The following is a 27,251-nucleotide window of genomic DNA, read 5'->3' as shown; positions in this document are numbered from 1 at the left end:
GTGCGGCCGTGATGACGCAAGGCGTACGCTCGGTGGCTCCTCGGGGAAGATGGCGGCTGCATCTTTGAAGGAGAGGAATTGAGAGTGGGGAGAAGGGAAGAGTACCAGGCGGGAGAGACATTCCCTGCGGCGCCGAAGGACACCGCGCTCGCGGTTAGGCGCCCATTCCGGCCCCCCACGGTGAGTGCGCGCCGGGGCCTGTGAGGGCCGCGGGCGGTCGCGCTCCGCCATTTTCGGGCCCGGCCGTTGCGTGCTTGGGGGCACCGGAGGGGACAGGTCGCCAGGGAGAGTAGGACGGGCATTTGCGGGGCCGGCCGCGGCCGGCGGGGCTCCCAGCGGAGGGACTTTGGGGAGGAGGAGGCCGTGAGGCAACCTAGGCCTAGCCGGCACGGCGAGACCGCTCGCAGAGACGCGAAGTTCGGAGGAAGGAAGCGCGTTGGGATGGGAGTGCGGCTTTGAGGGCTGCCCAGAAGGGGGCTGGAGAAGTTCCTGGGGATCCGGAGAAACAGCTGGAGAGTCCGCCTGGATACTTTCTAAAATTGAGATCTGTGTTGGGGCCCCGAGAAAGGCCGAGCCTGGCGCTTTGCACGAGTTTCATTCCTATGTGGCTCGTTACAAATGTCCCACTAAGCAGTCCATTCCCTACTGGAAATTGAATTCTGGCCTCAATATGTGAGAGAAACAAAGGCCTCCTGGCAACCGGATATTTATGGTCTTAGAAAGCGTCTCTCGTTTTACTCTCTCCTATTCCCTATTTCTTTGAGACTGGTCTAGTGGTATTGCCTAGGTTCACCGAGAATTTCCATTCTCCCACCTGCCGGGGACAGCGAGAGATTATAAGCGCTCAGTCTACCTGGCTTGGCTAGCGGTCTTTTTTATTGTTTTGTTTTGGTTTGATTTTTTATTTTATTTTCTTTTTGGTACAGAGGTTCACTGTGTAGCCAGGCTGGCCTAGAAAATCAACTCAGTATGTAGTCTAAGTTTCGAACTCAGAGGTAATGATCCTGTCTCGTTCACCCAACCGATGCGATGAATAGCCTGAGCCCCATTAGACTTGGCTGTAACCCAGACTGGCACCAACTTGCTGTATACCTGACCTGGCCTTAGTCTTTGATCCTCCTGCTTCCACTTCCTGAGTGGGATTAAAGGCGTGGGCCACACCTGACCTAGAATTCCTGTGCTTTTTTAAATCGAAGAATATTGCATATTAGTGTGTGTGTGCCCGCGCGCGCTTTCTCTCTCGTTCTCTCTCTTGCTCTCTAGCTCTCTCGCTCTCTCTCTCACTCTCTCAGGTCAGAGGATCTCTGACCTCCTGAGTTTGCTGGAGAACTCTTTTCCACTGAATGAGTCTTGATTGAACTACTTAGGTTGCAGTAGGTACTTTAACGCTGAGCCATTTATTGGGTTACAATCTTGTGTTTATTTTTTTTTAAAGAAAGTGTTAATATTTGGTTGTAACTCTTGTGGTTGGTGGCCTTTCTGTAGTAAGGGAGAGGTTAATTGTAAGAATTATGTCCTTGGATTGGGAATCGAAGGCAGAAAAGTATGTGTTAACACATGTAAAGACTGTCAGGAATGCTTTAAAGTAGTTTCTAGACAGGAGGCATTAGCTATTCGGGAGCTTTGAATGACAGGAACCAAGGCACAGTGGTGACATACACCAACCACTTGGGAGCAAAACTTTCCTGTATACTTTGATTATAATGCAAGCAACCCTTTTGCCTGTGAATGTTTAACCCAAACAAAGAACAAAGCTCTTAGTGACTGTTAAAAGAAAACACTTTAATTGTTTCCCTGGTGGCATTTTTTTTTCCTAATCTTAATTGCATTTGAGACCCACCTTTCGTTGCTATTAGGTTCTTTTGCATTTTGATTGATTTCCTTGCCCAGTAGAGGTAAAATACTGTGTGGATTTGGGTTGGGGCCAAACTTGAAGTGCTGTATTTAGCTTCTTTACTATAGGAAGTCATTTACTGACTTCTTAAGTCCTATATTCAGTCAGAGCTTGCTTTGCTAACAAAAAGACTATTAACAGAAAAAGTCCACTAGGTAACAGAAAGTCTGTTTTTTTTTGTTGTTTAGTTTTATTTTTGGTATATATTATTTGATTATTGCCTGTTATGCCCTTATCTTTGTTGCTAACTGTGATTTAGGTTTAAGATTTCTACTTGGACATGTTTTCTCTGGTGATATACCTCTCCCACTGCAAACCATTTCTCTTAGACCCTGAAGCTTGTCAGCATGTTGGAGAGTATGACGTACATTACTGTTCCTCTTTCTGGACTGTAAACACTTTAGCAATTTTCAGGTAGAGTAACAACTTCATAAAATTTGTGTAATGCTTTATTTTCATAATTTAGTTGTTTATAAATTCCAGACCTGAGGAGATGTATTGAAAAGAAAATCATAGGATTCTGTAGCAGGTGACCTAGGTTTGCAAGCTGAGTCCGTCACTAAGCTAGCTTTAGATCAAGAGGAAGAGTGTGATGAGTACTGAATTCAGGGGCTTATCTATTTTAAATGCATGTTACATCATTGAACTATACCTCCAGTTCTAAAGCAGTTTTTTTTTTAAACTGGGTCAGTTAATTAAACTCTCTGAGTCTCAGTTTCCTTATATATAAAAATGATAATTGTCATGGGTGGGGTTAGTACAAGCCTTAAATCCCAGCACACTGGGAGGCAGAGGCAGGCAGTTTGAGGTCAGTCTGGTCTGCATAGTGAGTTCCAGGCTAGACTGTAGTGAATATAGACTATCTCAAAAGTGATTTCACTGTTTCCGGTCCCAGTAAGAAATATAATTTATTGAATGTGTATATTCCATATACTCACCGCTCAGATAGATCAGGCTGGCCTTATAGAGAACCCCTGCCTCTGCCTCCTAACCGAAGGAATTCCAGATGTGTTCCATCACTTTGCCTTCCTTCTTTGGTTGATGGGCATCTAGGTTGGTTCCATTTCCTGGCCATTGTAAATAGCAAAGGGTGTTATCCTTGGTATGTAAATTTAAGGTTATACTGGCCTAGGACTGGGTTAGCTGACTCTTAATGCTTTCAGCTTTTTGAGGAAATCCTAATGGCTACAGAAGTTTACATTCTTTAATTTTTTAAAATTTATTTATTTATTTTTTGGTTTTTCGAGACAGGATTTCTCTGTAGCTTTGGAGCCTGTCCTGGAACTAGCTCTTGTAGACCATGCTGGTCTCGAACTCACAAAGATCCGCCTGCCTCTGCCTCCCGAGTGCTGGGATTAAAGGTGTGCGCCACCACTACCAGGCAAAAGTATTTATTATGTATACAATATTCCCCCGGTATGTACACCTCTATGCCAGAAGAGGGCGCCAGATCTCATTACAGATGGTTATGAGCCATCGTGTGGTTGCTGGGAATTGAACTCAAGATCTCTGGAAGAGCAGCCAGTGTTCTTAACCTCTGAGCCATCTCTCTAGCCCCCCTTTTTATTTTTTGAGACAAGGTCTTGCAGGTGGCCTGGAACTCACTATGTAGACCAGGCTGGCCTCAAACTTGTATCAGTCAGTCCTCCAGTCCTCTTGCTACCACTGCTTCTTGAGTACTAGGACTATAGATACGTGATATCACAGTCATCTTAAAGAGTTATTTTTTGATTGGGGCAGGTAGATGTAGCCCAGGATAGTTTCCATGAGATATATCTAGGTTAATATGTACCTTGCCGTCTTAGTTTTTGGTTTTTTCAAGATGGTTTCTCTGTAGCTTTAGAGCCTGTCCTAGCACTTGCTCTGTAGATCAGGCTGGCCTTGGACTCACAGAGATCCACCTGCCTCTGCCTCCCGAGTGCTGGGATTAAAGGTCTGCAGCACTACCACCAAGCTAAATTGAGTTTTAATGTATGAAATCATTAACTATTATCTACAAATCTCATTAATTTTTGGAAGTTGATTTATTTGATACAGAATTCAAACGCTACAGACTAAGTTCCTTAACTCTATACCCTAATTCATCTAATTTTTTTATATGTGTTATTTTATGTGTGAGTATTTTACCTCCATTTATGTCAATACCACGTCTGCCTTGTTCCCACAGAATCCAGAAGAAGGTGTCAGATTCCCTAGAACTGGAGTTGTAGATACCTGGGCCTCTGGAACTGAGCACTCTTAACCAATGAGCTCTCCATCCCCACCCAGTTAAAGGGTGGTTTAAATGTGTAGTTTATTACAAAATGAATAGATGTTTGTTGTGGATAGAAGATTTAGAAAGTAAATAGCAATAAATCTAATTGTCTTTTTCTTTTTCTTTTTGTTTTTTTGAGACAAGATTTCTCTGTGTGTAGGCCTGGCTGCCTGGAACTAGCTCTGTAGACCAGGCTGCCCTCAAACTCAGAGTTCCTCTTCCCTCTGCCTCCTGAGTGCTGGGATTAAAGGCATACACTACTGCCAGGTCTAAGTCCTGTAAGTCTTTAAAAAAAAAAGTTTATTATCCTCTTTGTATATGTGTGTACGCCTGTTTGAGTTTATGTGCATCATGTATGTGCAGGAGCCCTTGGAGACCAGAAGAGGGTATATGTAATGGAAAAATTAAAAATTGTTATGGGATCCCCAGCACAGGCAGTGGGCAGAGGATCCCGAGAGCAGCCATTCCTGGGCAGGGCTGGGACACTAGAGCATGTGGCAGGTCTCTGAAGGTGACTGGTCCCCAGTGGCGAGCCATGTGGCTGCAGTGGGCAAGAGACAGATGGATAGGCACGCCATGCAGGGTGAGGTGATTTATTAAGTGGGTTATGGAAGTATGGAAGGGAAGGGGGAGAAGGAAGGAGAGCAGGGAGAGGGAGAGAGAGGGAGAGAGAGAGAGAGAGAGAGAGAGAGAGAGAGAGAGAGAAAGAAGCTGCTTCTCCAAGAGGGAGAAAGGAGAGACTAAGGCTGCCAGCAGGAAGACCTGCCTGCCTCAGTGGATGGGGGAGGGAGTAGGCGTGGCTTGTCTCTTAAAAGAGACAGAACAACCATTACAGTATAGATATCCTGGAATTAGTGTTATAGGCAGTTAGCCCCCATGTGGACCTGGACATTGATCCTCTTCAAGAGCATAAGTCCTCTTAAACCAATGAGCTATCTCTCCCATCCCTAATATGATATGTCTTCTTATGACTGATTTAAGTATACAACCAAGGTAGCTTTATTTAATTTTTATCTTATTTGCTTTCATTTACCTTTTGAAAATTATGTTTGTGACTATTTTGCCTACATGTATATCTGAGTACCCACCACATGCATGCCTGGTTCCTGCAGAGGTCAGAAGAGAGTATTGGATCCCCTGGAACTGGAGTTAGGAAAGGTTGTGGGCCCCCATGTGGGTGCTGGAACCAAACCCAGGTACTGTGCAAGATCAACAAGTGTTCTTTGTGTTTTTTCGAGATAAGGTTCCTCTGTAGCTTTGTAGCCTGTCCTGGAACTAGCTCTTGTAGACCAGGCTGGCCTCAAACTCACAGAGATCCTCCAGCGTCTGCCTCCTGAGTGCTGGGATTAAAGGCGTGCACCACCATCGCCCGGCTCCCATCAAGTGTTCTTAACTGCTGAGACTTCTTGCTACCTCCCTTCATTTACCTTTGACGATATTCTCTGTCAGTGTATTCATGGTTTTCCTGCCTCAGCCTCCTGAGTGCTGTGATTACAAGTGTATACCATTATGCTGGCTCACCATTTGTTCTTTTGTACTTACTGTATAAAACCAATAATGGGTAAAACAATACCACCAAACTGCTACCAGTCATTTTGTGTTGATTCCTGTTACAGTAGCACAGCGTCTCACAGCACCACCACCGCCTGGCTTAAATTTTTTTATTCTTTTTTTTGTTTTGTTTGTTTTGTTTTTCGAGACAGGATTTCTCTGTAGCTTTGGAGTCTGTCCTGGAACTAGCTCTTATAGACCAGGCTGGTCTCGAACTCACAAAGATCCGCCTGCCTCTGCCCTCTGCCTCTCAAGTGCTGGGATTAAAGGCATGCGCCACCACCGCCCGGCTAAATTTTTTTATTCTTATGCGTGTTCATGTGCCATTGCCCGTGGCTGCACATGGAAGCCAGAGGTCAATGTCAACAGTCTTCCTCTACCTTTTTTTTAATTTATTTTTGAGATTTTTCTTTCGATTTTTCAAATCAGGGTTTCTCTTTGGCTTTGGAGCCTGTTTTGGCTCCAAATTTGCTTTGTAGACCAGACTGGCTTCTCGGGGGCTGAGATTAAAGGCATGTGTAACTGCTGCCCTGCTCTCTTCTCTCTCTCTCTCTCTCTCTCTCTCTCTCTCTCTCTCTCTCTCTCTCTCTCTCTCTCTCTTGATAGAGTTTATGTGTAGGCCTTGTTGCCTGCTGTCTTTAGCTTTGTAGACCAGGCTGGTCTCAACGATCTTCCTGCCTCTTCTCCTGAGTCTGAGTCTGGGATTACAGGGGTGTGCCACCACTTCCTTTGTCTATCTCATTTTCTGTCTCTTTTGTTTTTTAAGACAGTTTCTGTGTAGACTAGGCTGGCCTTAAACTCACAGAGATTCCCCTGCCTCTGCTGCCCTAGTACTGGGATCACAGGTATATGACACCAAGCCTGATCGAGACAGTCTCTTTGTGAGCCTGGGTCTTGTCCTTTTTGCTAGACTGCCTGGTCATTGAGTTCCAGGGATCCTCCTGTCTCCCTATTGCCCACCCCACTTAACGTTGGGGTTGTAGATATGTACTACTGTATCTGGCTTTGTTTGTTTGTTTGTATTTAATTGCTTGGTCCTGACGGTGCAAGTGAAGGTCAGAACAACATGGAGAAGGAAGTTAGTTCTTCTTCCACTGTGTGGGTGCTGGGGATCAAACTCAGATTTTAGGCTTGGTGTTAAGAGCCTTTACCAGCTAAGCTTTTTCACTGACCCCGTCCTAGCTTTTTTTATGTTAGCATCTGAACTCTGATGCTAAGGCTTGTGTAGCAAACACTTTACCTCCCCAGCCCCAGTATCCACTCACTTTTTTTACTTTTATTTTTTTCTTTTATTTTTTGAGACAACTTACTGTTGTCAGTACTAACTTACTGTGTAGTCTTGATTGGGCTGGAATTCCCTAGTAGGTCAGGCTGGCCTTGAATTTAGAGATCCTTCTTTGTCTCCCCCAGTGCTGGGATTAAAATGAGTTAACTGCTGAGACTCAGCAGTTAGGAAAACTTGTTGCTCTTGCTGAGGACCTGGGTTGGGTTCATTTGCCATCACCTGTATGGTAGTTTGCAACCATCTGTAACTCCAGTTCTGGCATTCCATGTCAGTTCTGACCTCTGTTGGCCCTGAGCATAGACATGGTATTTATACATGCAGCCAAGAACACTCAGGTACATAAAATAAATTTATCTTAAAAAAAAAAGACTTTTATGTACTTCATGTAATTTTATATCTGTTTTTTGTTTATTTTTATTTAAATGATTAATTTTTAGTTTCTTTTTTAATTTTTTTTGAGACAGGGTTTCTTTGTGTAGCCCTGACTGTCATAAAACTGTTAACCAGGCTGGCCTCTGCCTGCCTCTGCTTGCTGAGTGCTGGAATTAAAGGCATGCACCGCCACCCATTTTAGATTTTAGTTTTTTATTATGTGTACATGTCTTGTGCACAGTATCCACGGAGTCTACAAGAGGATGTTGAATCCCCAGGGAGCAAAAGTTACAGGCAATTAATTGTAAGCCACCTTATTTGGGAACTGGGAACTGAACTCAGGTCCACTGAATAAACAGGAAGCACTCCTTAACCACTGAGCCAGCTCGCTAGCCTGCTTTTTTTTTTTGGTTTTTGTTTGTAAATAGAGTTTTCCTACGTGACATGGATTGACTTTGAGTTTGCTGTTTTTCTTCCTGCCTTCTTTGCTTGCTTGTTTTCTTTTGTTTTTCCAAGACATGGTTACTTTGACTGTCCTGGAATAGCTCTGTAGACCTGGCTAACCTCGAATTCAACAGAGATCCACCTGCCTTTGCCTCCTGAGTGCTGGGAGTAAAGGTGTGTGTCAACCACCACCATGCCTGACTTAGGTGATTTTTGTCATTGAATGAATACCACAAAATGTGCTTGCACACCCACTGTGATGGTGTAGGTCAGTCTACAAGATTTGTGTGTGTGTGTGTGTGTGTGTGTGTGTGTGTGAGAGAGAGAGAGAGAGAGAGAGAGAGAGAGAAGGGTGTATTTCATTTTTATTTAATCGTCCATCCATCCATCCATCCATCCATCCATCCATCCATCCATCCATCCATTCATTGCTTTTTCTCTTTAGTTTTGGAGCCTATCCTGGAACTCTTTCTGTAGACTATACTGGCCTTGAACTCAACAGAGATCCGCCTGCCTCTGCTTCCTGAGTGCTGGGATTAAAGGCATGTGCTACCACAGCTTTTATTGTGTTTTTGAGACAGGGTCTCACTATTGTAGTCCTGGCTGTCCTGGAACTCACTATGGAGACTGGGATGGCCTTGAACTCTAGATCTGCCTTCCTCTGCCTTTTTAATGCTGGATTTAAAGGTGTGAGCCACCACTGCCTGGCTTCTGCATGACTAGTTTTTTTAAAAAAAATTTTATTATTTATATAGTGTTCTGCCTGTATATTTACCTGCAGGCCAGAAGAGGGCACCAGATCTCATAGATGGTTGTAAGCCACCATCTGGTTGCTGGGAATTGAACTCAGGACCTTGGGAAGAGCAGCTAGTGCCCTTAATCTCTGAGCCATCTCTCCAGCACCTTTGCATGACTTCTCCATGCAGTCAAGAGACAAATATGAAACTTCTGCTGACATAATAAAGTATACTCTGTACGTTTATTTACTTTTGTCTAGGTAGCTGAAGCTGCCCTTGGAATTTAGTGTCATTCTGCCTCAACTTCCCAAATACTAGGCATGGTGCCTTATACCACATACATAAACATATATATGTATTTACACACATACACACAAATATATGCATATATATGTTGTAAATATTTGTTTATACATACACTAAATAGGACTATACTTTAAAAGGAGTACACTCTAAAATAGTTTTATATAGTATACATAAGCCTATAATGTCATAATTGTTTATTGCCATTGTCACTTGTATATAATTGTTGTTTATTGTCATTGTGTTACATAATTCAGAATTTAATGTGCTATGTTTTTATGTGTCTGATATATACATTTGCATATACCAGCATCTTTACAAATCTAAGTAATGTGTTATGCTACAATGTGAGGTGTGACTTCATGCTATGGTGTGACTTTTCTAGGCAATAGGAATTTTTATTTTCATTGTAATGGTAAGATACCAGGTTTGTTTATGTGGTCCTTTGTTGACTGTAATATTTTAATAGGACACAATATCAGGGATGAAGAAGCATTTTAGAGAAGATTTTACAGATGATAAAATAGTAATGAGATATCATGAACTTTTGCCCTAAAAATTGGTGATGTGGGAGAAATTAATTTTGTTACAGTACAAATCACCAAAACTAATTAAAGAACCAAAAACCAGTCTACCTTCACAAGAGCATCAGAAAGGCTAAAGAATTCCTAAAATCTTCCAAAACCATATTGAATGGCTGAGGGAGCTGTGACTGTCCTGATTTGTAGCTCTGAGAAAATGATGCTATGGCCACTAGTTCCAGGAAAAGTCACTCCTGCCTAACTTGGTGATTGCTCAATTAGGTGGATTTCTCTGTCAGGGCATTTTATATGATGGTAGTCTGTTCTAATACACGGTTGTACAGTCTACTGGGCTGTCTCGAAACACCCAGGATATTTATTGTTTCTCAACACATGACACCCCCACTACTACCCCATTTCCACCTCTCTCCTTGCCTTCCTCATCCTTCCTCTCTTCCTATCTATGTCCCTCCACATACTTATGGGACAGAGTCTTACTATGTAGTCCCTGTCTGGCCTGGAATCCTATGTTGATCAGGCTGATTTGGAAATTCAAATATCTGTCTGCTTCTGCCTTGGGATTGCTGGGATTAAAGGTCTGTGCCACCATTCCTGACAGAATTCTAGTTCTTAAATCTTTAAAAATAATGGAAATCTGTTTTTATTCAGCCTCATACTTTATGATACTTTTTTTTTTATTGGTTCTGGGGATGGAACACAGGGTAGTGTAAAGTGGTACTGCCAGTTTCAGAAATAGCATGTCAGTTTTTCAGTTCTAGTTATTTACTCTAGGAAAAGGATAATACATTCACAGAAAAATTTGTACTAGTGTTTATAGTGGTTTCATTCAACTTGCTGAACACAGTATACATCCAAATGTCTTCAGTGAATGGATCAACTTTGGTTATTGCTACAGAATTTAGCAGTAAAAGAAAGAAATAATTAAAACAGCATGGTGAATTCTTCAAAACATCATGGCAAATGGAAAATGCTACTAGACTCAAAACACTTCATGAGATAGAATTTTGTTTGTACTATGTTTGTGAAAATAAGGACATTAGAGCAGGGCAGTAGTGGCGCATGCCTTTAATCCCAATACTTGGGAGGCAGAGACAGGTGGATCTCTGAGTTTGAGGTCAGCCTGGTCTCAAACGAGTTCCAGGACAGACTCCAAAGCTACAGAGAAACCCTGACTTGAAAAACAAAAAACAAACAAACAAAAACCCCAAAAACAAAATGCATACTTTAGTGATGAAAAACATCTCAGTAGTTTCTGATACAAGGAACCATATAGGATATATCTTGGAATGAGTTCTCTCTCGTGTATGTTTGTGTGTATGTAGAGAAAGAGAATATAAGTGTAATGATAGGTGCATTTTGTCACAGGTTCGCCTCAAACTCACTGTCTAGCTGAGCATGATCTTGAACTTCTGATCTTCCTGCCACTACCTCTTGAGATACTTGCCATCAAATTTGGTTTGTGTAGTGTAGTTCAAACCTAGAGCTTCAGGCCTGCTGGCAAGCATCCTCCCAATTGAGCTTTATCTTTAGCCCCATTGTCTATCTCTTGATAATGATCAGTGTGTGTGAAACTGGGTTCATTAAAATACAGAAACATATTGCATAAAATGAATATTAAAAATTAATTTAAAATGTGTGTTTGATTGTGGGTTTGCACATCTTTGAATGCAGGTACCAGAAGTAGATGTTGGATCCTTTGGAGTTGGAATTCTGAACCTGCTGACTTAGTTATGGGGAATTGTTTGTGATATTTAAAATAAATTTAGAGTTTAGGGTTAGGGATGCTTGACTAGTTAGTTGTGTGTGAGGGCCTGGATTTGATCTCTAGTAATTCAAAAATGCATACAAATAAACGAGTAAATAAAATTTAGTTAAAAGAATAAGCAGAGCTGGGCAGTGGTGATGCTTACCTTTAATCTCAGCACTCAGGGAAGCAGAGGCAGGTGGATCTCTGAGTTTGAGGCCAGCCTGGACTACAGAGGGAGTTCCAGGACAGCCAGAGAACCTTGTCTTGAAAACAAACAAACAAAAACCGAGAATAAGCAGAAAAGCCATAGATCATGAGAAATTACTTGAAAAATATATCTCACCAGACACGGCAGTGCTCAACCTTTAATCCCAGCACTCAGGAGGCAGAGACAGATGGATCTCTGAGTTCAAGGCCAGGCTGATCTACATAGAGTTCCAGACCAGCCAGGACAGAATCTGTCTCCAAAAAACAAAAACTCACATAAATAAACAAAATAGATTCATTAAGGAAGAGATATCCAAAACATAAAAAGAGCTCATAAAACATAATTTATGGAACTAACTTAAATTAAAATGGGCAGAAAGGTCTGAATAGAAGCATTACTGAATAGATGTCAAATAAGCATGTAGGAAGATGCTGAGCTGGGCGTTAGGTTTGTGTACAATGTTAAAATCTCAAAATCTGGAGGCTAAGCACAAAGTTTGCTGTCAATTTGAGGGCTGCATGGGCCTTTAAAAGAAGGAATAGAGGGATAGTAACTCAAATTGCTAGTTGGGAGATGGGTTGGTAAGATGGGTTAGTGGGAAAAAGTGCAAGCAAATCTTGATGACTTGAATTGTGCCTTAAACTCTTGTAAAGGTGGAAGGAAATAACCAGTTCAACAAAGTTGTTTTATCTTTACATGTTCCATAATGTACATAGTAGATTTGAGTTGTTCTTTCCTTTATTTTTTATTTAAAGTTTTTGAATTTCTGTGCATTGATGTTTGCCTGCATATATGTCTGTATGAGGGTGTTGGGTGCCATGGTCTGGGGTTACAGTTGTGTGCTGCCATGTAGGTGCTGCACACTGGACCCGGCCGGTCCTCTGGAAGAGCAGCTAGTGCTCTTAACTACTGAGCCATCTCCAGCTCTTTCCTTCTCTCTCTTTATAATAAGTATATATAAAGTCTATATGGAGATGAAGTTGAAAAAAATGTGAGAGCATGCCACTTAATTCTTTTTCTTGCAGATATGTGAGGATGGTCTATTGCTTTAAGGAAAAAGAGTGTTTTTGTTGATAGAAAGTTGAGTTTTTAATATTAAAATTATGGTGTGTTTGTAGTTGTTACTGTGAAGTTGGTGTTTCAGATAATTACTACATTTTATGATGAGATCAATGACGATTTTCCTTTATTTTGGTTTAGTTTTTTGAGACGGTATTTCACTTTGAGCTACTGCAGTCAGTCTTTTGAGGACAGTAGTGGCTTTTTGAGACAGAATCTTTCTATACCTAGCTGTCCTAGGCTTGACTGGCTTCAAACTTCCAGAGCCTGCTTCTGACTGGAACATAACATAAAGCATATGCCACCATATTCGGGGCCAGGTGGTGGTGACACATGCCTTTAATTCCAGCACTTCGGAGGCAGAGGCAGGTGGATCTCTGTGAGTTTGAGGCCAGACTGGGCTACAGAACAAGTTCTGGGTCAACCAGGGATACATAGAAAAACCCTGTCTTGAAAAACCAAAAAACAGTTTTAAAAAAGGGAGGGGGATGTCCAAATAGGGCTGGCTATGCTTTTTTGGATTATTGTGTTGTTGTTGTTGTTGTTGTTGTTGTTTGTGAGGGATGTTTTTGAGACAGGGTTTCTATGTGTAGCCCTAACTGGCCTGGCATTTGTTTTGTAAATCAGGCTGGCCTGGAACTCAAAGAGATTTATCTGCCTGTATCTGAAGGGATTAAGGACATGGGCTACCCTGCCTGCCCTGTGTTAACTTTTTAAATGGAATTGTGAGTTTGAGGCCAGCCTGGTCTACAAGAACTAGCTAGTTCCAGGACAGGCACCAAAGCCACAGAGAAACCCTGTCTTGAAAAACAAAAATTAAACAACAACAACAACAAAAAGCAACAAAAGAAGAAATAATATTTTATGTGTTTTGCTTGCATGTGTGTGCGTGTTTGTGTGTGTGTACATTCACCATGTGCAAGCCTAGTGCCTGTGGAGGCTGGAAGAAGGTGTATGTTGCTTGGAATAGGTGTTGTTTGTAAACTGCCAGGTGGGTGCTGGAAACTGAACTCAGTCCTTCTTAGAGAGCAACAAGTGCTGATAGCTGCTGAGCCATCTCTTTCGCCCTTAATTGAAATTTTTATTGAGATGATTTTAGCTTCACACACACACACACACACACACACACACACACACACACACACACACACAGAGAGACACAGAGGGAGGGAAGGAGGGAGGGAGAGACAGAGACACAGAGAGATAGTCTTATTTTATAGACCAGGATGGCCTTGAACTCATGCCTCTGCTTCCCCAGTGTTGCACCACCATGCCCAGCCCAGCTTGACATATTTGTAAGAAGTATAAACAGAGGTCTCATTAGATGACTCAGTAAAGACTCCTGGCACCAAATGTGATGACCTAAGTTCCAACCCCAGGACCCAATCTGGTAAAAGGAGAGAACCAAGCCCTACAACTTGTCCTCTCACTTTTGCAAGTGCACATTTGGGAATGAGCTCTTTCTCTCTCTCATACACACATGCACAAATAAATAAACAAAACAGAGGTCCTGTGTACTCTCTAATTTCTTCTAGTAATGACAAGTTACAAAACCATTACAAGAGTATTTGTTGTGAAATTTTCTAAAAAATCAATTATTTGTCAGTATTATGTGTACATGTATGAGTTTGTTTCTCTGCATTATTATAATATTATTATTATGTATTATTACATGCTTGTATATCCACTATGATAGTTAAATATTCTATCAACATAAAACATCCCCTTTTATAAAGCATACCTACCTATACTCAATGGTCCCTAATTTTATTATTTGTCATTTCAGAAAGTCATGTAGACCCTTAAGCTTTGTTTTATTTAGTTTATCTGTCACATTTGATTATTGCCTTTTTTATTGTAGTGTTGAAGAAACAAGGAATATTTGTACCCTATCTATTTAAACAAACAAAACCAAAATAGAAACTTACACACAATAAGAAAAAACAGAAAAGCTAGGTTGACTCAGGCTGACCTCTGAAGTAGACTCCTGGATAGCAGCCAAAGCTTCATAGTGAGTGCCTGTCTCAAAAAAGGAAGAAAAAAAAAGATTCAAATACCTGCTATCACAAGTTTATCATGTCACTGCTGAGCCTGCAGCTTGATTGCAAGCCACCTATAAGGATATCTGTTCTGTAGCATGGCATTAGTTAAAGTTGTCAACAATAAGGTCTACTTCAAGAGATGCCAAATAAAATTTAGAAGAGTATAGAGTCGGACTGACCACTATACTTGGAAATATAGAGTGATAGTTTGTGTAACTAGCAGTATTGTGTATGTCATGAACCAAAATATGGTATGGGAGTTGGCCTAGCAAATTGTGCACTTTGTACTGACTTGCTGTTGGCCCATGGCTTCTCAATGGATTTAGCTTGGTAAGGTCTATGAAAACCAAGTGGAGGTGACTGGAGGTAAATACAATATGGACACCATTGAAGGTCAGCCCAGTTCCTTTGTCTAATGTTTGGATGCAGGCATTATTGTAACTACAACTGGCACTAAGGTTTTAGGGTCCTGTAGAGGAGCTGTGAATGGGAGACTTTCTGTCCCTTTTAGTACCTGATGATCTCTTGTTTAAGATAATTGTGAAAATAAGGAGTACCATGGAGAAGTACATCATGGCCGGAATATTGCAAACCACGTGAATTACCTGCTGGGAGAACTGAAGGGTCTTACAGAAACAACCAATAACTCCAAATGTGAAGATTGTTAGAAGAGAGAGGCAGGGCTGGTGAAGAAAGCTCACGATGCTCTATGTAAAATCTGGTCTGTGAGAAAAACACAAAAAACCTCCTACGAGCTTGAACTATAGGTGTTCTACAATCTCCAGGCACATTTGTTGTTCTTGGTGTGTTAGTGCTGTGTAAAGTCTGTCAGAATTTGGAAGGTATAAGAATTTGGGAGCACATCTTGAATCAAGACCAGTCCAGTCTAAATAATGAGACCCTGTATTAAAAACAAAAAAATAAAATAAGCAGGAATCCTGAACAAATCAATTTGTTTTTCAGTTTTCGAGACAGACTCTCGTGTAGCTCTGGCTGCCCTAGAATTCACTATGAAGATCAGACTGGCCTGGAACTGACAAAGTGAGACCCACTTGCCTCTGCCTCCTGAGTGCTGGCACTAAAGGAATGTCACCACACCATGCCAAGCCAGGGAAATTTATACAGAAACCATTCTGTTTTGTAAAGAACAAACACAGAGTGGAAGCAAGAAAAAGGAGAAGTCCTCCGTTGATCAAAGAACCTCAGGAGCTGGCAGATAGTGACTGTAACTCAACTTAGACCTTTTGGAATATTTGTTTCCCGAGTGGTTTTTGTTTTGTTTTGGTTTGTTTTTTTGTTTGCTTGTTTATTTAAATGTATACAATATTCTGTCTGTGTGTATGCCTGCAGGCCAGAAGAGGACACCAGACCTCATTATAGATGGTTGCCAGCCACCATATGGTTGCTGGGAATTGAACTCAGGACCTTTGGAAGAGCAAGCAATGCTCTTACCTTCTGAGTCATCTCTCCAGCCCTTGGTTTTTGTTTTTAAAAATACTTATTTTATATGTATGTTTCTAGGTGTGTATATATATATACGTACATACATACACATATACATATATACATATGTATATATGTGCATATATTTATGTATCATGTGTGTGCAGTAGTAGCCCATGGAGGTCAGATGGTACAAAAAATCCTGAAACTGGAGTTAGGGATGGCTTTAAGAATGGAACCAGAGGGCTGGAGAGATGGCTCAGAGGTTAAGAGCATTGCCTGCTCTTCCCAAGGTCCTGAGTTCAATTCCCAGCAACCACATGGTGGCTCACAACCACCTGTAAGGGGATCTGGTGCCCTCTTCTGGCCTGCGGGCATATACACAGAAAGAACATTGTTTACTTAATAAATAAATAAATAAATTTTTTTTTTTAAAAAAAAGAATGGAACCAGAAAGAGCAATGAACGTTTTTACTGCTAAGCCCCTCCTGAGCTGGGAGGCAGGTGCTGACTACACAAACTCACACACACGCACACACGTTCTTTCCTATCTCTAAATATAAACATTTTAAGTCTGTTTTTAAATTTTTTATAGTTACATTCTTTTCCCAGCCCTCTTGTTTTTTTTTATATTTTTATTTTTATTTATTTATTTATTTTTAAATATTTATTTATTTATTATGTATACAATATTCTGTCTGTACGTATGCCTGCAGGCCAGAAGACAACACCAGACCCCATTACAAATGGTTGTGAGCCACCATGTGGTTGCTGGGAATTGAACTCAGGACCTTTGGAAGAGCAGGCAATGCTCTTAACTTCTGAGCCATCTCTCCAGCTCCCTTTTTTTTTATTTTTTGAGACAGGGTTTCTCTGTAGCTTTGGAGCTTGTCCTGGAACTAGCTCTTAAAGACCAGGCTAGCCTCGAACTCACAGAGATCCACCTGCCTCTCAGAAAACAAAACAAAGCAATAATAATAATAATAATAATAAATAAATAAAAAACAAAGGCTGATTTATGCTGTATCCCTGTTGCCTTCTTACTAGGAATGGTGGTTGTAATAGTAGCAATAGAGCCTCGCATTACTTATGCATGCTGAAAGGGGGCAAGTTCATGTGGGTGTGTATATGTTTATGAAGGCCAGGGTTTGACTTTAGCTGTCTTTCATGATTGCTCTCCACTCTCAATGTTGCCCTGGTTGTCCTGGGTGTAGACTGGACTGGTCTCAAACTCAGTGCTGCTTGCATATACCTCTGAGTACTGGAATTAAAGGTGTATGCCATCATTCTCGGTTTCTCCACTTAATTTTTTGAGACAAAGTTTTTCACTGAACCTGGAGCTCACTGATTTTCCTAAACTGTCCAGTGAACTCTAGGACTTCACCTGTCTGTGTTACTGCCAGTGCTGGGGAACTGTGTCACTCTGCCCAGCTTTTAAATGGTTTCTGGGAGTTCAAACTTGGGCTCTTATGCTTGCATTGCAAGCACTTTCCCCACTGAACTGTCTTCTTCAATATTACTCTTTGAGCTCCTTTGTACTTTTCTTTTTCTACCTAGTTGTGGTTTTTGTTGTTGTTGTTGTTTGTTTTGTTTTTTTTCAAGACAGGGTTTGTCTGTGGCTTTGGAGCCTGTCCTGAAACTCGCTCTTGTAGACCAGGCTGGCTTTGAATGAACCCCGTCTGCCTCTGCCTCCCAAGTGCTGGGATTAAAGGCATGCACTACCATCTCCCTGCTTTCTTTTGTTGTTTGTTTGTTTTTTTTTAATTTATTACATATAATGTTCTGCCTGTATGTATTCTTGCAGGTCAGAAGAGGGCAGCAGATCTCATTACAGATGGTTATGAGCCACCATGTGGTTTCTGGGAATTGAATTTAGGACCTTTGGAAGAGTAGACAGTGCTCTTAACCACTAAGAACTATCTCTCCAGTGCTCTTTTGTACTTTAAGATAAAGATTATATTACTTTTTATTTGTGTGTAATTTGTATCTCTGTGTGTATTATACGTGTATGATGTGCCTGTGGAGGATATACGTATTGGATCTCAAGGACTGGAGTCACACGCAGTTGTGAACCACCCAGTGCGGAGACTGGGAACTGGATCTTCTGGAAGAGCAGCCAAGCACTATCAACTACTGAATGCCTCTCCAGGAATCTTTTGTACTTTTACTTTTTTTCCCCTTTGTTTTTTTTTTTAAATATTTATTTATTTATTTGTTGTGTATACAATATTCTTTTTGCGTGTATGCCTGAAAGCCAGAGGAGGGCACATGACCTCATTACAGATGGTTGTGAGCCACCATGTGGTTGCTGGAAATTGAACTCGGGACCTTTGGAAGAGCAGGCAATGCTCTAAACCCCTGAGCCATCTCTCCAGCCCTTCCCTTTGGTTTTTGAAGACATGGTTTCTCCATGTAACAACCCTAGCTGTATTGGAACTAGCTCTGTAGACCAGGTTGACATCAAACTCTGACCTCTGCCTCCTGAGTGCTGGGATTAAAGATGTGTGCCACCACTGCGTGGCCTGCTTATGGAATTTTTTATAGTCAGGATATGTTTGCTATATGAAATAGAGTAGACCAGGTACCATGGAGACTTGAGTCAGACTGATGTGAGTTTACCTGATGTATGTAATATGAAACAAATGTTTGACAAAATTGTGCTCCTTGCTTGAGACATTACAAGTTTGTTTAGGAGGAAGATGAAATGAATTTGGTTGTTTAGGTGACCTTTTATCCTTAACGATTTGGATGTTTACTTAATTACATTATATATGAATAACCTTAGACAAATTATTTCTCTCCTCCTGACTTCTGGTCCTCTTCCAGCCCACCTGCCTACCTCTCTCATCCCCCAGCTCAGTTCCAAGATGAGTATATTTGGGAAAGCCTAACTTTTAGCTGAATTTTGGCATTCTAGTACTGAGTCTGAAGCGAATACTACAGTAAGTATAAAACCTGTATTAATATTTCAGTAGGCTAAAGCTACTATTTCTCTGCATTTGGTTAATATAGTTCCATTGTGAATCTTGAAGGATAACTTTAAGGACTTAAGATTCTCTTTGTGTGAGTCCCTGACTTTTCATATTTATGTGTTAGGTTTCTTGCTTTCAGAGAAAGCTGAAATTTTTTGGCACCTCCTATTGAAGGAGAGTCAGACACTTTGCTCTGACTTGACCACTCTATAAATTGCCTAGAGGAGCCATAACAAGTACCACAGCTTTGGTGGTTTAAATAAATTTCTTCTCGGGCTGGAGAGATGGCTTAGTGGTTAAGAGCGCTGCCTGCTTTTCTAAAGGTCCTGAGTTCAATTCCTAGCAGCCACATAGTGGCTCACAATCATCTGTAATGAGATCTGGTGCTCCCTTCTGGCCTGCAGGCATGCATGCAGGTAGAATATTATATACACAATAAGTAAATCTTCAAAAAAATATCTTCTCTGTTTTGAATGCTGCAACTCAAAAATCTAAGGTGTGAGCAGGTTGGTTCTTGGTGACACTTTCCTATTTGGCTTTTTTTGTTGTCGTTGTTTGGCTGTGTTTGCCTATGGCTGTTGCTCTTGTATTGCTCAGTCTTGCCTGAGATCTAATCTTTCTCCTAAAGACAAGGTCTCTCTATATAGCCTTGGCTTCCTGGAACTTGATCTGTAGACCAGGCTGCACTCAAACTCATAGAGACCCATTTGTCTCTGCCTCCTGAGTGCTGGAGTTAAAGGCATAGCCACCATTGTAAGACTCCCTCCCCCTTTTTTTGAGTTCTAATTTTTTACCATTCAGGATAGATTAGAACCCTAAAGCTAAATATCACATTCTGAGGTGCTGGGTTTTAGGGTTTTGAAGGAAAGTTCAATCCAAAACATCAACAAAGAACCCCTTGTTATGAAAAGTCTTAAGACAAAATCCAATCAGAACAGGTTAAAACACATCAAATGCCCATGTTTAATAGATGTCACACTCGGGTGGTCGGGAGAGCATGGCAAGGAAAAGACAGAAAATGCCCCAAAACCAACCCTGTTCTTCTTTCTGACCCAAGCCTAATAAATAGCCTGGGGGAGTGGTCCTGACACTTCCCTCCCCAGGGAGGGGTCAGTGCTTGTCAGGCTGGGAGTTGAAGTCCAAGCCAGGGCAACTGCCAGTTTGGCCAAAAGAAATTAAAAACTTTTGTTGATTTTTTTTTCCCCCCTTCCTCCCTACCTTCTTTCTTCCTTCCCCCCCTCATCCTCTCCCTTATTTGGAGAAAGTCTCATGTAGCCTAGGCTAGCCTCAGAGTCATTATGTAGCATAAGGATGCCCTTCATAACACTCTCTTCCAAGTGCAGAGGTTACACAAATATATCACTGTACCCAGCTATTTTGATTTTTGTGATGCTAGGGACTGAACCCAGGGCTTTTTATCAGTCAGATAACCTCAGTCTTTCTCTCCCCCTCTCACTACCAAGTAATTTAATGGTTTGCCTGACTTGAATCTGAAGCTTGTAAGGCATATGTGAGACTTCTCATGGTTATTGTGTGGTAAGGTGGTTTGTTTTAATTTCATGTTAGACTTTTGTTTAACAGTTTTTGTTTTTGTTTTTTTCAAGACAGGGTTTCTCTGTAGCTTTGGAGCCTGTCCTGGATCTAGCTCTTGTAGACCAGGCTGGCCTCAAACTCACAGAGATCCGCCTGCCTCTGCCTCTTGAGTCCTGGGATTAAAGGCGTGCACCACCACTGCTCTGCTCATGTTAGACTTTTAAGTTTATTTCATTGGGATGAATTGTGTGTGTGTGTGTGTGTGTGTGTGTGTGTGTGTGTGTGTGTTTACCCATGCTTGCTGTGTTTTGTGGGTGGATATCAGAGGATAACATGATGAAGTTGGTTCTTTTCCTTTATACAATGTGGCTCCTGGGAAATCATCAGGCATGGTGGCAAGAACCTTAAACCCCTGAGCTCTCTTCTGGGCCTTACTCTTAGAAATAAGTTAGGTGTCACAAAGGAAGAAACCACCTCTCCAGGTAAAGTGTCTCAACAAGGAAACGTCTAGCAGGATGTATATTTAGAAAACAGAAGGAGCAAGCACACTGGGGCAGGGTTCTTATTTAAAGCAGGTGGTAGCCTTCCCCATTGCTAGGTTCTAACCTCACAGTTTTTGTTGATCTCCTAGTTTAAAAGAATCAGAGCAAAGGAAATAAAAGACATCAAACAAAGGGAAGTCACTGAGTTCTGAGGCCACAGCAGAACTTTTAAAGTACAAAAAAATCTTTGCAAAAGAATTTTACAAGGTAGGGAGAGAAAAAGGTTTGCATTCCATGAAGTTAGAAAAATTTTACAGCAGTTGACAGAAATGACTAGTATTTAATGTTTCTTAAATGAGGACTGGATTTTGTTTTGAAATATGGTTCCCCCGTTTTTTTTTTTTTGTTTGTTTGTTTGTTTTTTGTTTTGTTTTGGAGACAGGATTTTTCTGGTGTAGACTTTTCTGTCCTGCAACTCACAGAGATCCACCTCCCCAGTGCTAGGATTAAAGGTGTGTGCCATTAATACCAAACTTTTAAACTTTTTTAAAGTGTACCATTTGGCTCATTAGGCCCATTCAGTTTTTGCTGCCTCCTCTTCCTAGTTCTAACCTTTTCATTATCCTGGAAGGAAAGACCGTTCTTAGGAAGTAGTCTCTTTTTTCGACTCTTGCAACCTGTAATTGAGAGACTTTCTCTCTGTTTAGCACATTCTTGATTCTTCTTCTTTTTCCTCCTCTTCCTCATCTCCTCCTTCATCCCCCCCTCCTCCCCTTCGCTTTTATTGAGCTATACAATTTTCCCCGGCTCCCAATTTACTCAGGAGATCTTGTCTTTTTCTCCTTCCTATGTAGATCTGTGCATGTCTCTTTTCGGGTCTTCTTTGTTGTCTGGGTTCTCTGGGATTGTGAACTGTAGGCTGGTTTTTGTTTGCATTATGTCTAAATGTCATTTATGAGTGAGTACATATTATATTTGTCTTTTTGGGTTTGGGTTACCTCAGTGTATTTATTTTTCTAGATCCATCCATTTGCCTGCAAATTTCAAGATGTCATTATTTTTTTGTCGACATTTTGGGTTTTTCATATAAAAAGAGTCATAACTTACAGCTTTTTATCTTTGACTGCTTTCATTTGACACACTTCCAGCATTATACATGTTATAATTAGTACAATTTTTTGTTGAAACTCTCATTTTATTCCATTAAAATTTGAAAATCTATACTTATAAATAGAACTTTCTAAATATGTTCTTTTGGGTTTGGGGAGCTGTACCTTAGTGTTATTACATGTGAGATGCTAGACTCATCCTCAGTAATTAAAATTACTGTATTTGTGAGGTGTGTGTGTGTTTGCGTGTGTGTGTGTGTGTGTGTGTGTGTGTGTATACAAGTATACATGCACATGGGTATAGAAATTAGAAGACCTCCAGGAGTTGGTGTTGTAAGGTAGAGGGCCGCTTTTTTGTCTGGCTATCTTACACCTGAAGTAACCACATAGAAATTGTATTAATTAAAGCACTACCTTGGCTGTTAGCTCTAACTTCTTATTGGCTAACTCTTACATATCAGTTTATCCCATCTCCATTAATCAGTGTATTACCATGTGGCAGTGGCTTACGGGAGATTCTAACCAGCTTCCATCGCCGACTGAGGACCCATGGCTTCTCCATGTCTCTGCTTTCTTCCTCCCAGCATTCAGTTGTCTTCTCCGCCTACCTAAGTTCCGCCCTATCAACTAGGCCAAGGCAGTTTCTTTATTCATTAACCAATGAAAGCAACATATAGACAGAAGGACCTCCTACACAAAGTTGGGGGTGGGAGTTTGGTTCTGCCCTCCTACCATGTGAGGTCTGGGAATCAAACTTGTGTTGTCAAGCTTGGCAGCAAGTACCTTTAACTGTTGGGCTATCTTATCAGCTCAAAATATGCCCCCGCCCCCCAAAACAGGGTTTCTCTGTTTTTTTGTTTGTTTGTTTGTTTGTTTTGTTTTTTGAGACAAAGTTTCTCTTTAGCTTTGGAGCCTCTCGTGGAACTTGTTCTGTAGACCAAGCTGGCCTCAAACTCACAGATCTGCCTGCCTCTGCCTCCCAAGTGCTGGCATAAAAGGCTCTGCCGGCCTCAGGCTTTCTCTGTGTAACTCTGGCTATACTGGGAACTTTCTGTAGACCAGGCTGGCCTAGAACTTGGAGGTCCACCTGCCTCTGCCTCCTTAGTGCTGGGATTAAAAGCATGTGCTGCTACCACCACCTGTCTTAAAATATAAGTTTGAAAGGGATTAGGTGCACGACTCAGCATTTGGGAGGTAGCAAGTGGAAGATTCCGAGTTTAGAACTAGACAGGATTACATAATGAGACTATGTCTTAAAACAGATTTACAAAAAAGTTTAGGCCTTTAGAAAAATTGGCCCAGATGTATCTGGATTGAAGTTTTAAGTCTCCTTGCTGAGATGTAGTTGTATTCATGAGGTGTCTGAGTAGGCAGATTCCTCACCACCCTCTAAGTGCTTTTTATACACAGTAATTCATACACAGCTTTAATAGGTGGGATGTTTCTTATCTCATTACAAACTAACATTCTGGAACTGTAGATCAAGAATTGCTTCCTAGTAGTAGAAGTAACACATTAAATATCTATTTTTGTGGCCCTGTTTATTTTCGTTTGTGTCAGAATTTCTTTTTATCTCCACCATTATTTACCACCACTCTTTTGTTCATTGCTGTTACACTTGCAGGGACTAAAGTGATAAAGATGAACGAAGTAGTACTAAGACCATTTCTTTCCTTTTTAAAAATTCTTCTCTCATATATTACATTCCAATTCTACTCTCCATTCCCCTTCCTTTTCTCTTCCCAGTGCCTCTCCCTGACCCCCCTCCCCCTGAACCCCCCTCTTTCTCCCTTCCTTTCAAGAAAAGAGCAGGCCTCCCAGGAATATCAACCAGTCATGGCATATAAAGTTATAATAAATCTAGGCACATTCCCTCTTATTAGGACTGGATGAGTTAACCCAGTAAGCAAAGGGTCCCTAAGCAGGCTAAAGAGTTAGAGACAGCCCCCCACTCCCACTGTTATGAGTCCCACAGGTACAGCAAGTTTACACGACCATAACACACACAGACACACACACACACACACATAAATGTATAAAGAGGACGTAGATTAGACCTATACAGGCTCTGTAATTGTTGGGTCAATCTCTGTGAGCCCCCACGAGCCCTGGCAGTTGACTCTGGCCCATTTTCTTGTGGTTTCTTGACCCCTCTGGCTCCTACAACCCTCACTTACTTTCTGCAGGATTCCTCAAACTCCATCTAAAGTTTGACTGTGGGTCTATGCATCTGTTCCCATCAGTTGCGGAATGAAACCTCTTTGGTGACACCATTTTTACCTGAAGAATATCATAATTTTTTCCAAACCCTTTTATAAAATATTTAGAGAGTAACATAAACCAAATGTCAGAACAGAAAAATAGTGGAAATTACAATCTTTCTTTGAAATAAGAATAATTGTAGCCTGGCGTTGGTGATGCATGCCTTTAAACCTAGTACTGTACTTGGGGGGTGGGATATCTCAGAGTTCAAGGCCAGCCTGGTCTACAGGGCGAATTCCAGGACAGCCAGGGTTACACGGATCATGTCTCAAAAAACGAAAAAAACAAAAGGAACAAACAATTGTGTTTCCCCCTGCTTATTCTGTGAATTAGCCCTGTCAAATGTTTTGGTCTTTTAGATTTTATATTTATTTACTGGTGCTGGGGTTTGAACCTAGGGTTTCATGCAACCTAGGTAAGTTCTCTGCTACCGAGCTCTATTTTCAGCATCATGTTTCATTTAATAAGTAGAGTGTTTAAATGTTAGCCACCCTACAAAGAAGAAAACTAAAATGTTCACTGAACTGGCAAGGTGGCTTAATTAGCGAGAAGGCAAAGACTCTGCTGCTTAGCCTAATGATTTTCATAACTGGAATCCATATGAAAGGTGAGAACCCGTTCCTGCAAGTTGTTGTCTGACCTCCACACATTTCTTAGCATATGTCCCCTCCCCATGCAAATAAATACATACATAAAAATTTTATAGCCTGGCCATTGGTGGCACACATCTTTATTACTAGCACTCAGGAGGCACAGGCAGGCAGTCACCTGTGAGTTCAAGACAGCCAAGACTACACAAAGAAACCTGTCTCAAAAAGCCCAAAATAAATAACATTTTAAAAACTTAAAAATTGGTTTTAGCTAGGGACTGGAGAGATGGCTCCAGTAAGAGCTCTTCTAGATGGCCCAAGTTCGATTCCAAGATGCACATGACAGCTTACATCCATCCGTAACTCCAGTTCCAGGGTATCTGATTCCCTCTTCTGGCCTTTTCAGACATATTCTTGCAGGCAAAACACCCACACACATTTTTTAAAAGTCTAAAAAAATGTTTTCAGGTTAGAAGAAAAATGCTTTTAGACACTGTTGTATGCTGATACATGTACTGAAAATGCTTCCTCTTCTCTTCTAGTGGCCTAGTAGGAAAACATCGCCATGGCTACAGAAATTGGCTCTCCTCCACGATTTTTCCACATGCCGAGGTTTCAACACCAGGCACCCCGACAGCTATTTTATAAGCGGCCTGATTTTGCACAGCAGCAAGCAATGCAGCAGCTTACCTTTGATGGAAAACGAATGAGAAAAGCTGTAAACCGAAAAACCATAGACTATAACCCATCTGTAATTAAGTATTTGGAGGTAAGTCCAGTGAATGTACTTTTATGGTCAAAGTGTTTTTGTTTCTGCTTTTTTTTTTTTTTCAAAGCTAAAGTGTATTAAGTATTACTGGTATTTCTTGAATTAGTGGGATGGATTAGTGTTTAGATGGAGAGTTCATTAATCATCTGCCAAAAATAGCACAGTGTATGTGAAATATTAAGTGACTACCAACATAGTAACATTTTTGAGACACTGGCTCTGAGAACGTGGCTTGCCCCACTTCTGAGTTCCCAAGGGTAAGGAATTGTAGTCTGGAGGAAGAGCTCTATATTTACTTTGAAGACTGAGTGCCTACCATACTCGTAGAATGCCCTGATCTGCTGAAAGTGCTCTCAGCTCTGTTTCTCTACTTTTGAGCTCTTATGTACTTGTGTTATCCTTTTAAATGTTACTATTTCATCCAGTTGGTTTAGTTTGCTTTTTATACCTTAGTTCAGTGGTTAAACACCTGTTGTTTGCATATTGACCTAATTAATGTATTACAGACACATGACAAAAAGTGTCAAGGATAGATTTAGACTTTTTAGTTTCTCCCCCTTTTTTAGACATTATATTATATAGCACAGGCTGGTTTGGAATTCCTGAACTTTTCCCCTTCGTCCCCTAAGTACTGAGATTAAGGCATGTGACGTCCCACTGGTTGATTCTTGGGAATTTCACTTGGAACTAGAGTATGAATCTAGAATTTGGAAAGAATAAAAAAGAAAACCAAAAGAAAGATAAAGGGAAACTGTTTTGTGCTAATGGATTTGGCAGTCTGTCCTTACGTCCTACCTGCTCATCCAACTTAATTATTTTATGTGTATGATTGTTTTGCTTGCATGTAGGTATGTCTATCATGTGTATGCCTGGTGCCCACATAGGGAAGAAGAGGGTGTTACATCCTGTGGAACTGGAGTTAACAAGCTGTGAGCCATTTGGGTACTGGCATCCAGGTCTTCTAGAAGAGCAGCCAGTGCTCTTAAGTGAGTGAGGATGTGTTGGGGATCAGAGGAACTGGATGAGTAGGGTAAGGGCTACTTGAGTAAAATTCTAAGCAGGGGCAGCAGGAAAAGGGGACCATCTAAGGCACTGCCATCACTGTTATCTGTGTTTGAGAAAACAGCCTGGTGTCCTGGTTTTTTGGTGTACTTGTATCCCAGTGCCCTGGAGGCAAAGGAATTCTGAATTCCAAGCCACACTGGTATATCTAGGGAATTGCAGGCTAGCCAGGGCTACACAGTGAGACCCTGTCTTAAAAATACTAAAACAAGGCCTGGTGGTGGTGACACCTTCCAGCACTAGGGAGGCAGAGACAGGTGAATCTCTGAGTTTGAGGCCAGTCTGGTCTACAGAGTGAGTTTCAGTACAGGCTCCAAAGCTACACAGAGAAACCCTGTCTTGAAAAACCAAAAAAAAAAACCCAAAACTCAAAACACACATGAATCCTGTTACATTTGGGGTTTGGAGAAGTAACTCAATGCTTAAGAGCACAGACTGCTCTTCTAGAGGACTTGGATTGATTCTCAGCATGAACATGGTGACCCATAATCATCTGTAATTCCAGTTTCAGAGTATCTCATGCTCTTCTGACCTCTGTGGGTACTAAACATGAGTGTGTTGCTTGGTACCCACATGCATACACATGCAGGC

General features: G+C 41.3%; 1 protein-coding gene across 3 annotated transcripts in view; it reads left to right on the top strand.

The window, feature by feature from the left end:
* The window catches only part of Wdr33 (WD repeat domain 33), a 115,645-nt gene continuing 88,394 nt past the window's right edge, over window positions 1-27,251 (top strand). For all 3 annotated transcript variants that reach the window (XM_048442564.3, XM_085700020.2, XM_048442566.3), the window contains exons 1-2: window positions 1-180; window positions 25,372-25,598. In XM_048442564.3, the coding sequence (XP_048298521.3) occupies window positions 25,395-25,598 (204 nt within the window). In that variant the 5' untranslated portion in view covers window positions 1-180; window positions 25,372-25,394. The remainder of the gene's footprint in view (window positions 181-25,371; window positions 25,599-27,251) is intronic.

This window comes from Myodes glareolus, chromosome 13 (assembly GCF_982192425.1).
Source record: "Myodes glareolus chromosome 13, mMyoGla1.1, whole genome shotgun sequence".
NCBI classification, from domain to species: Eukaryota; Metazoa; Chordata; class Mammalia; order Rodentia; family Cricetidae; genus Myodes; species Myodes glareolus.
The sequence above is the reverse complement of the archived record's forward strand: the minus strand, read 5'-3'. Positions and strand labels throughout refer to the sequence as shown.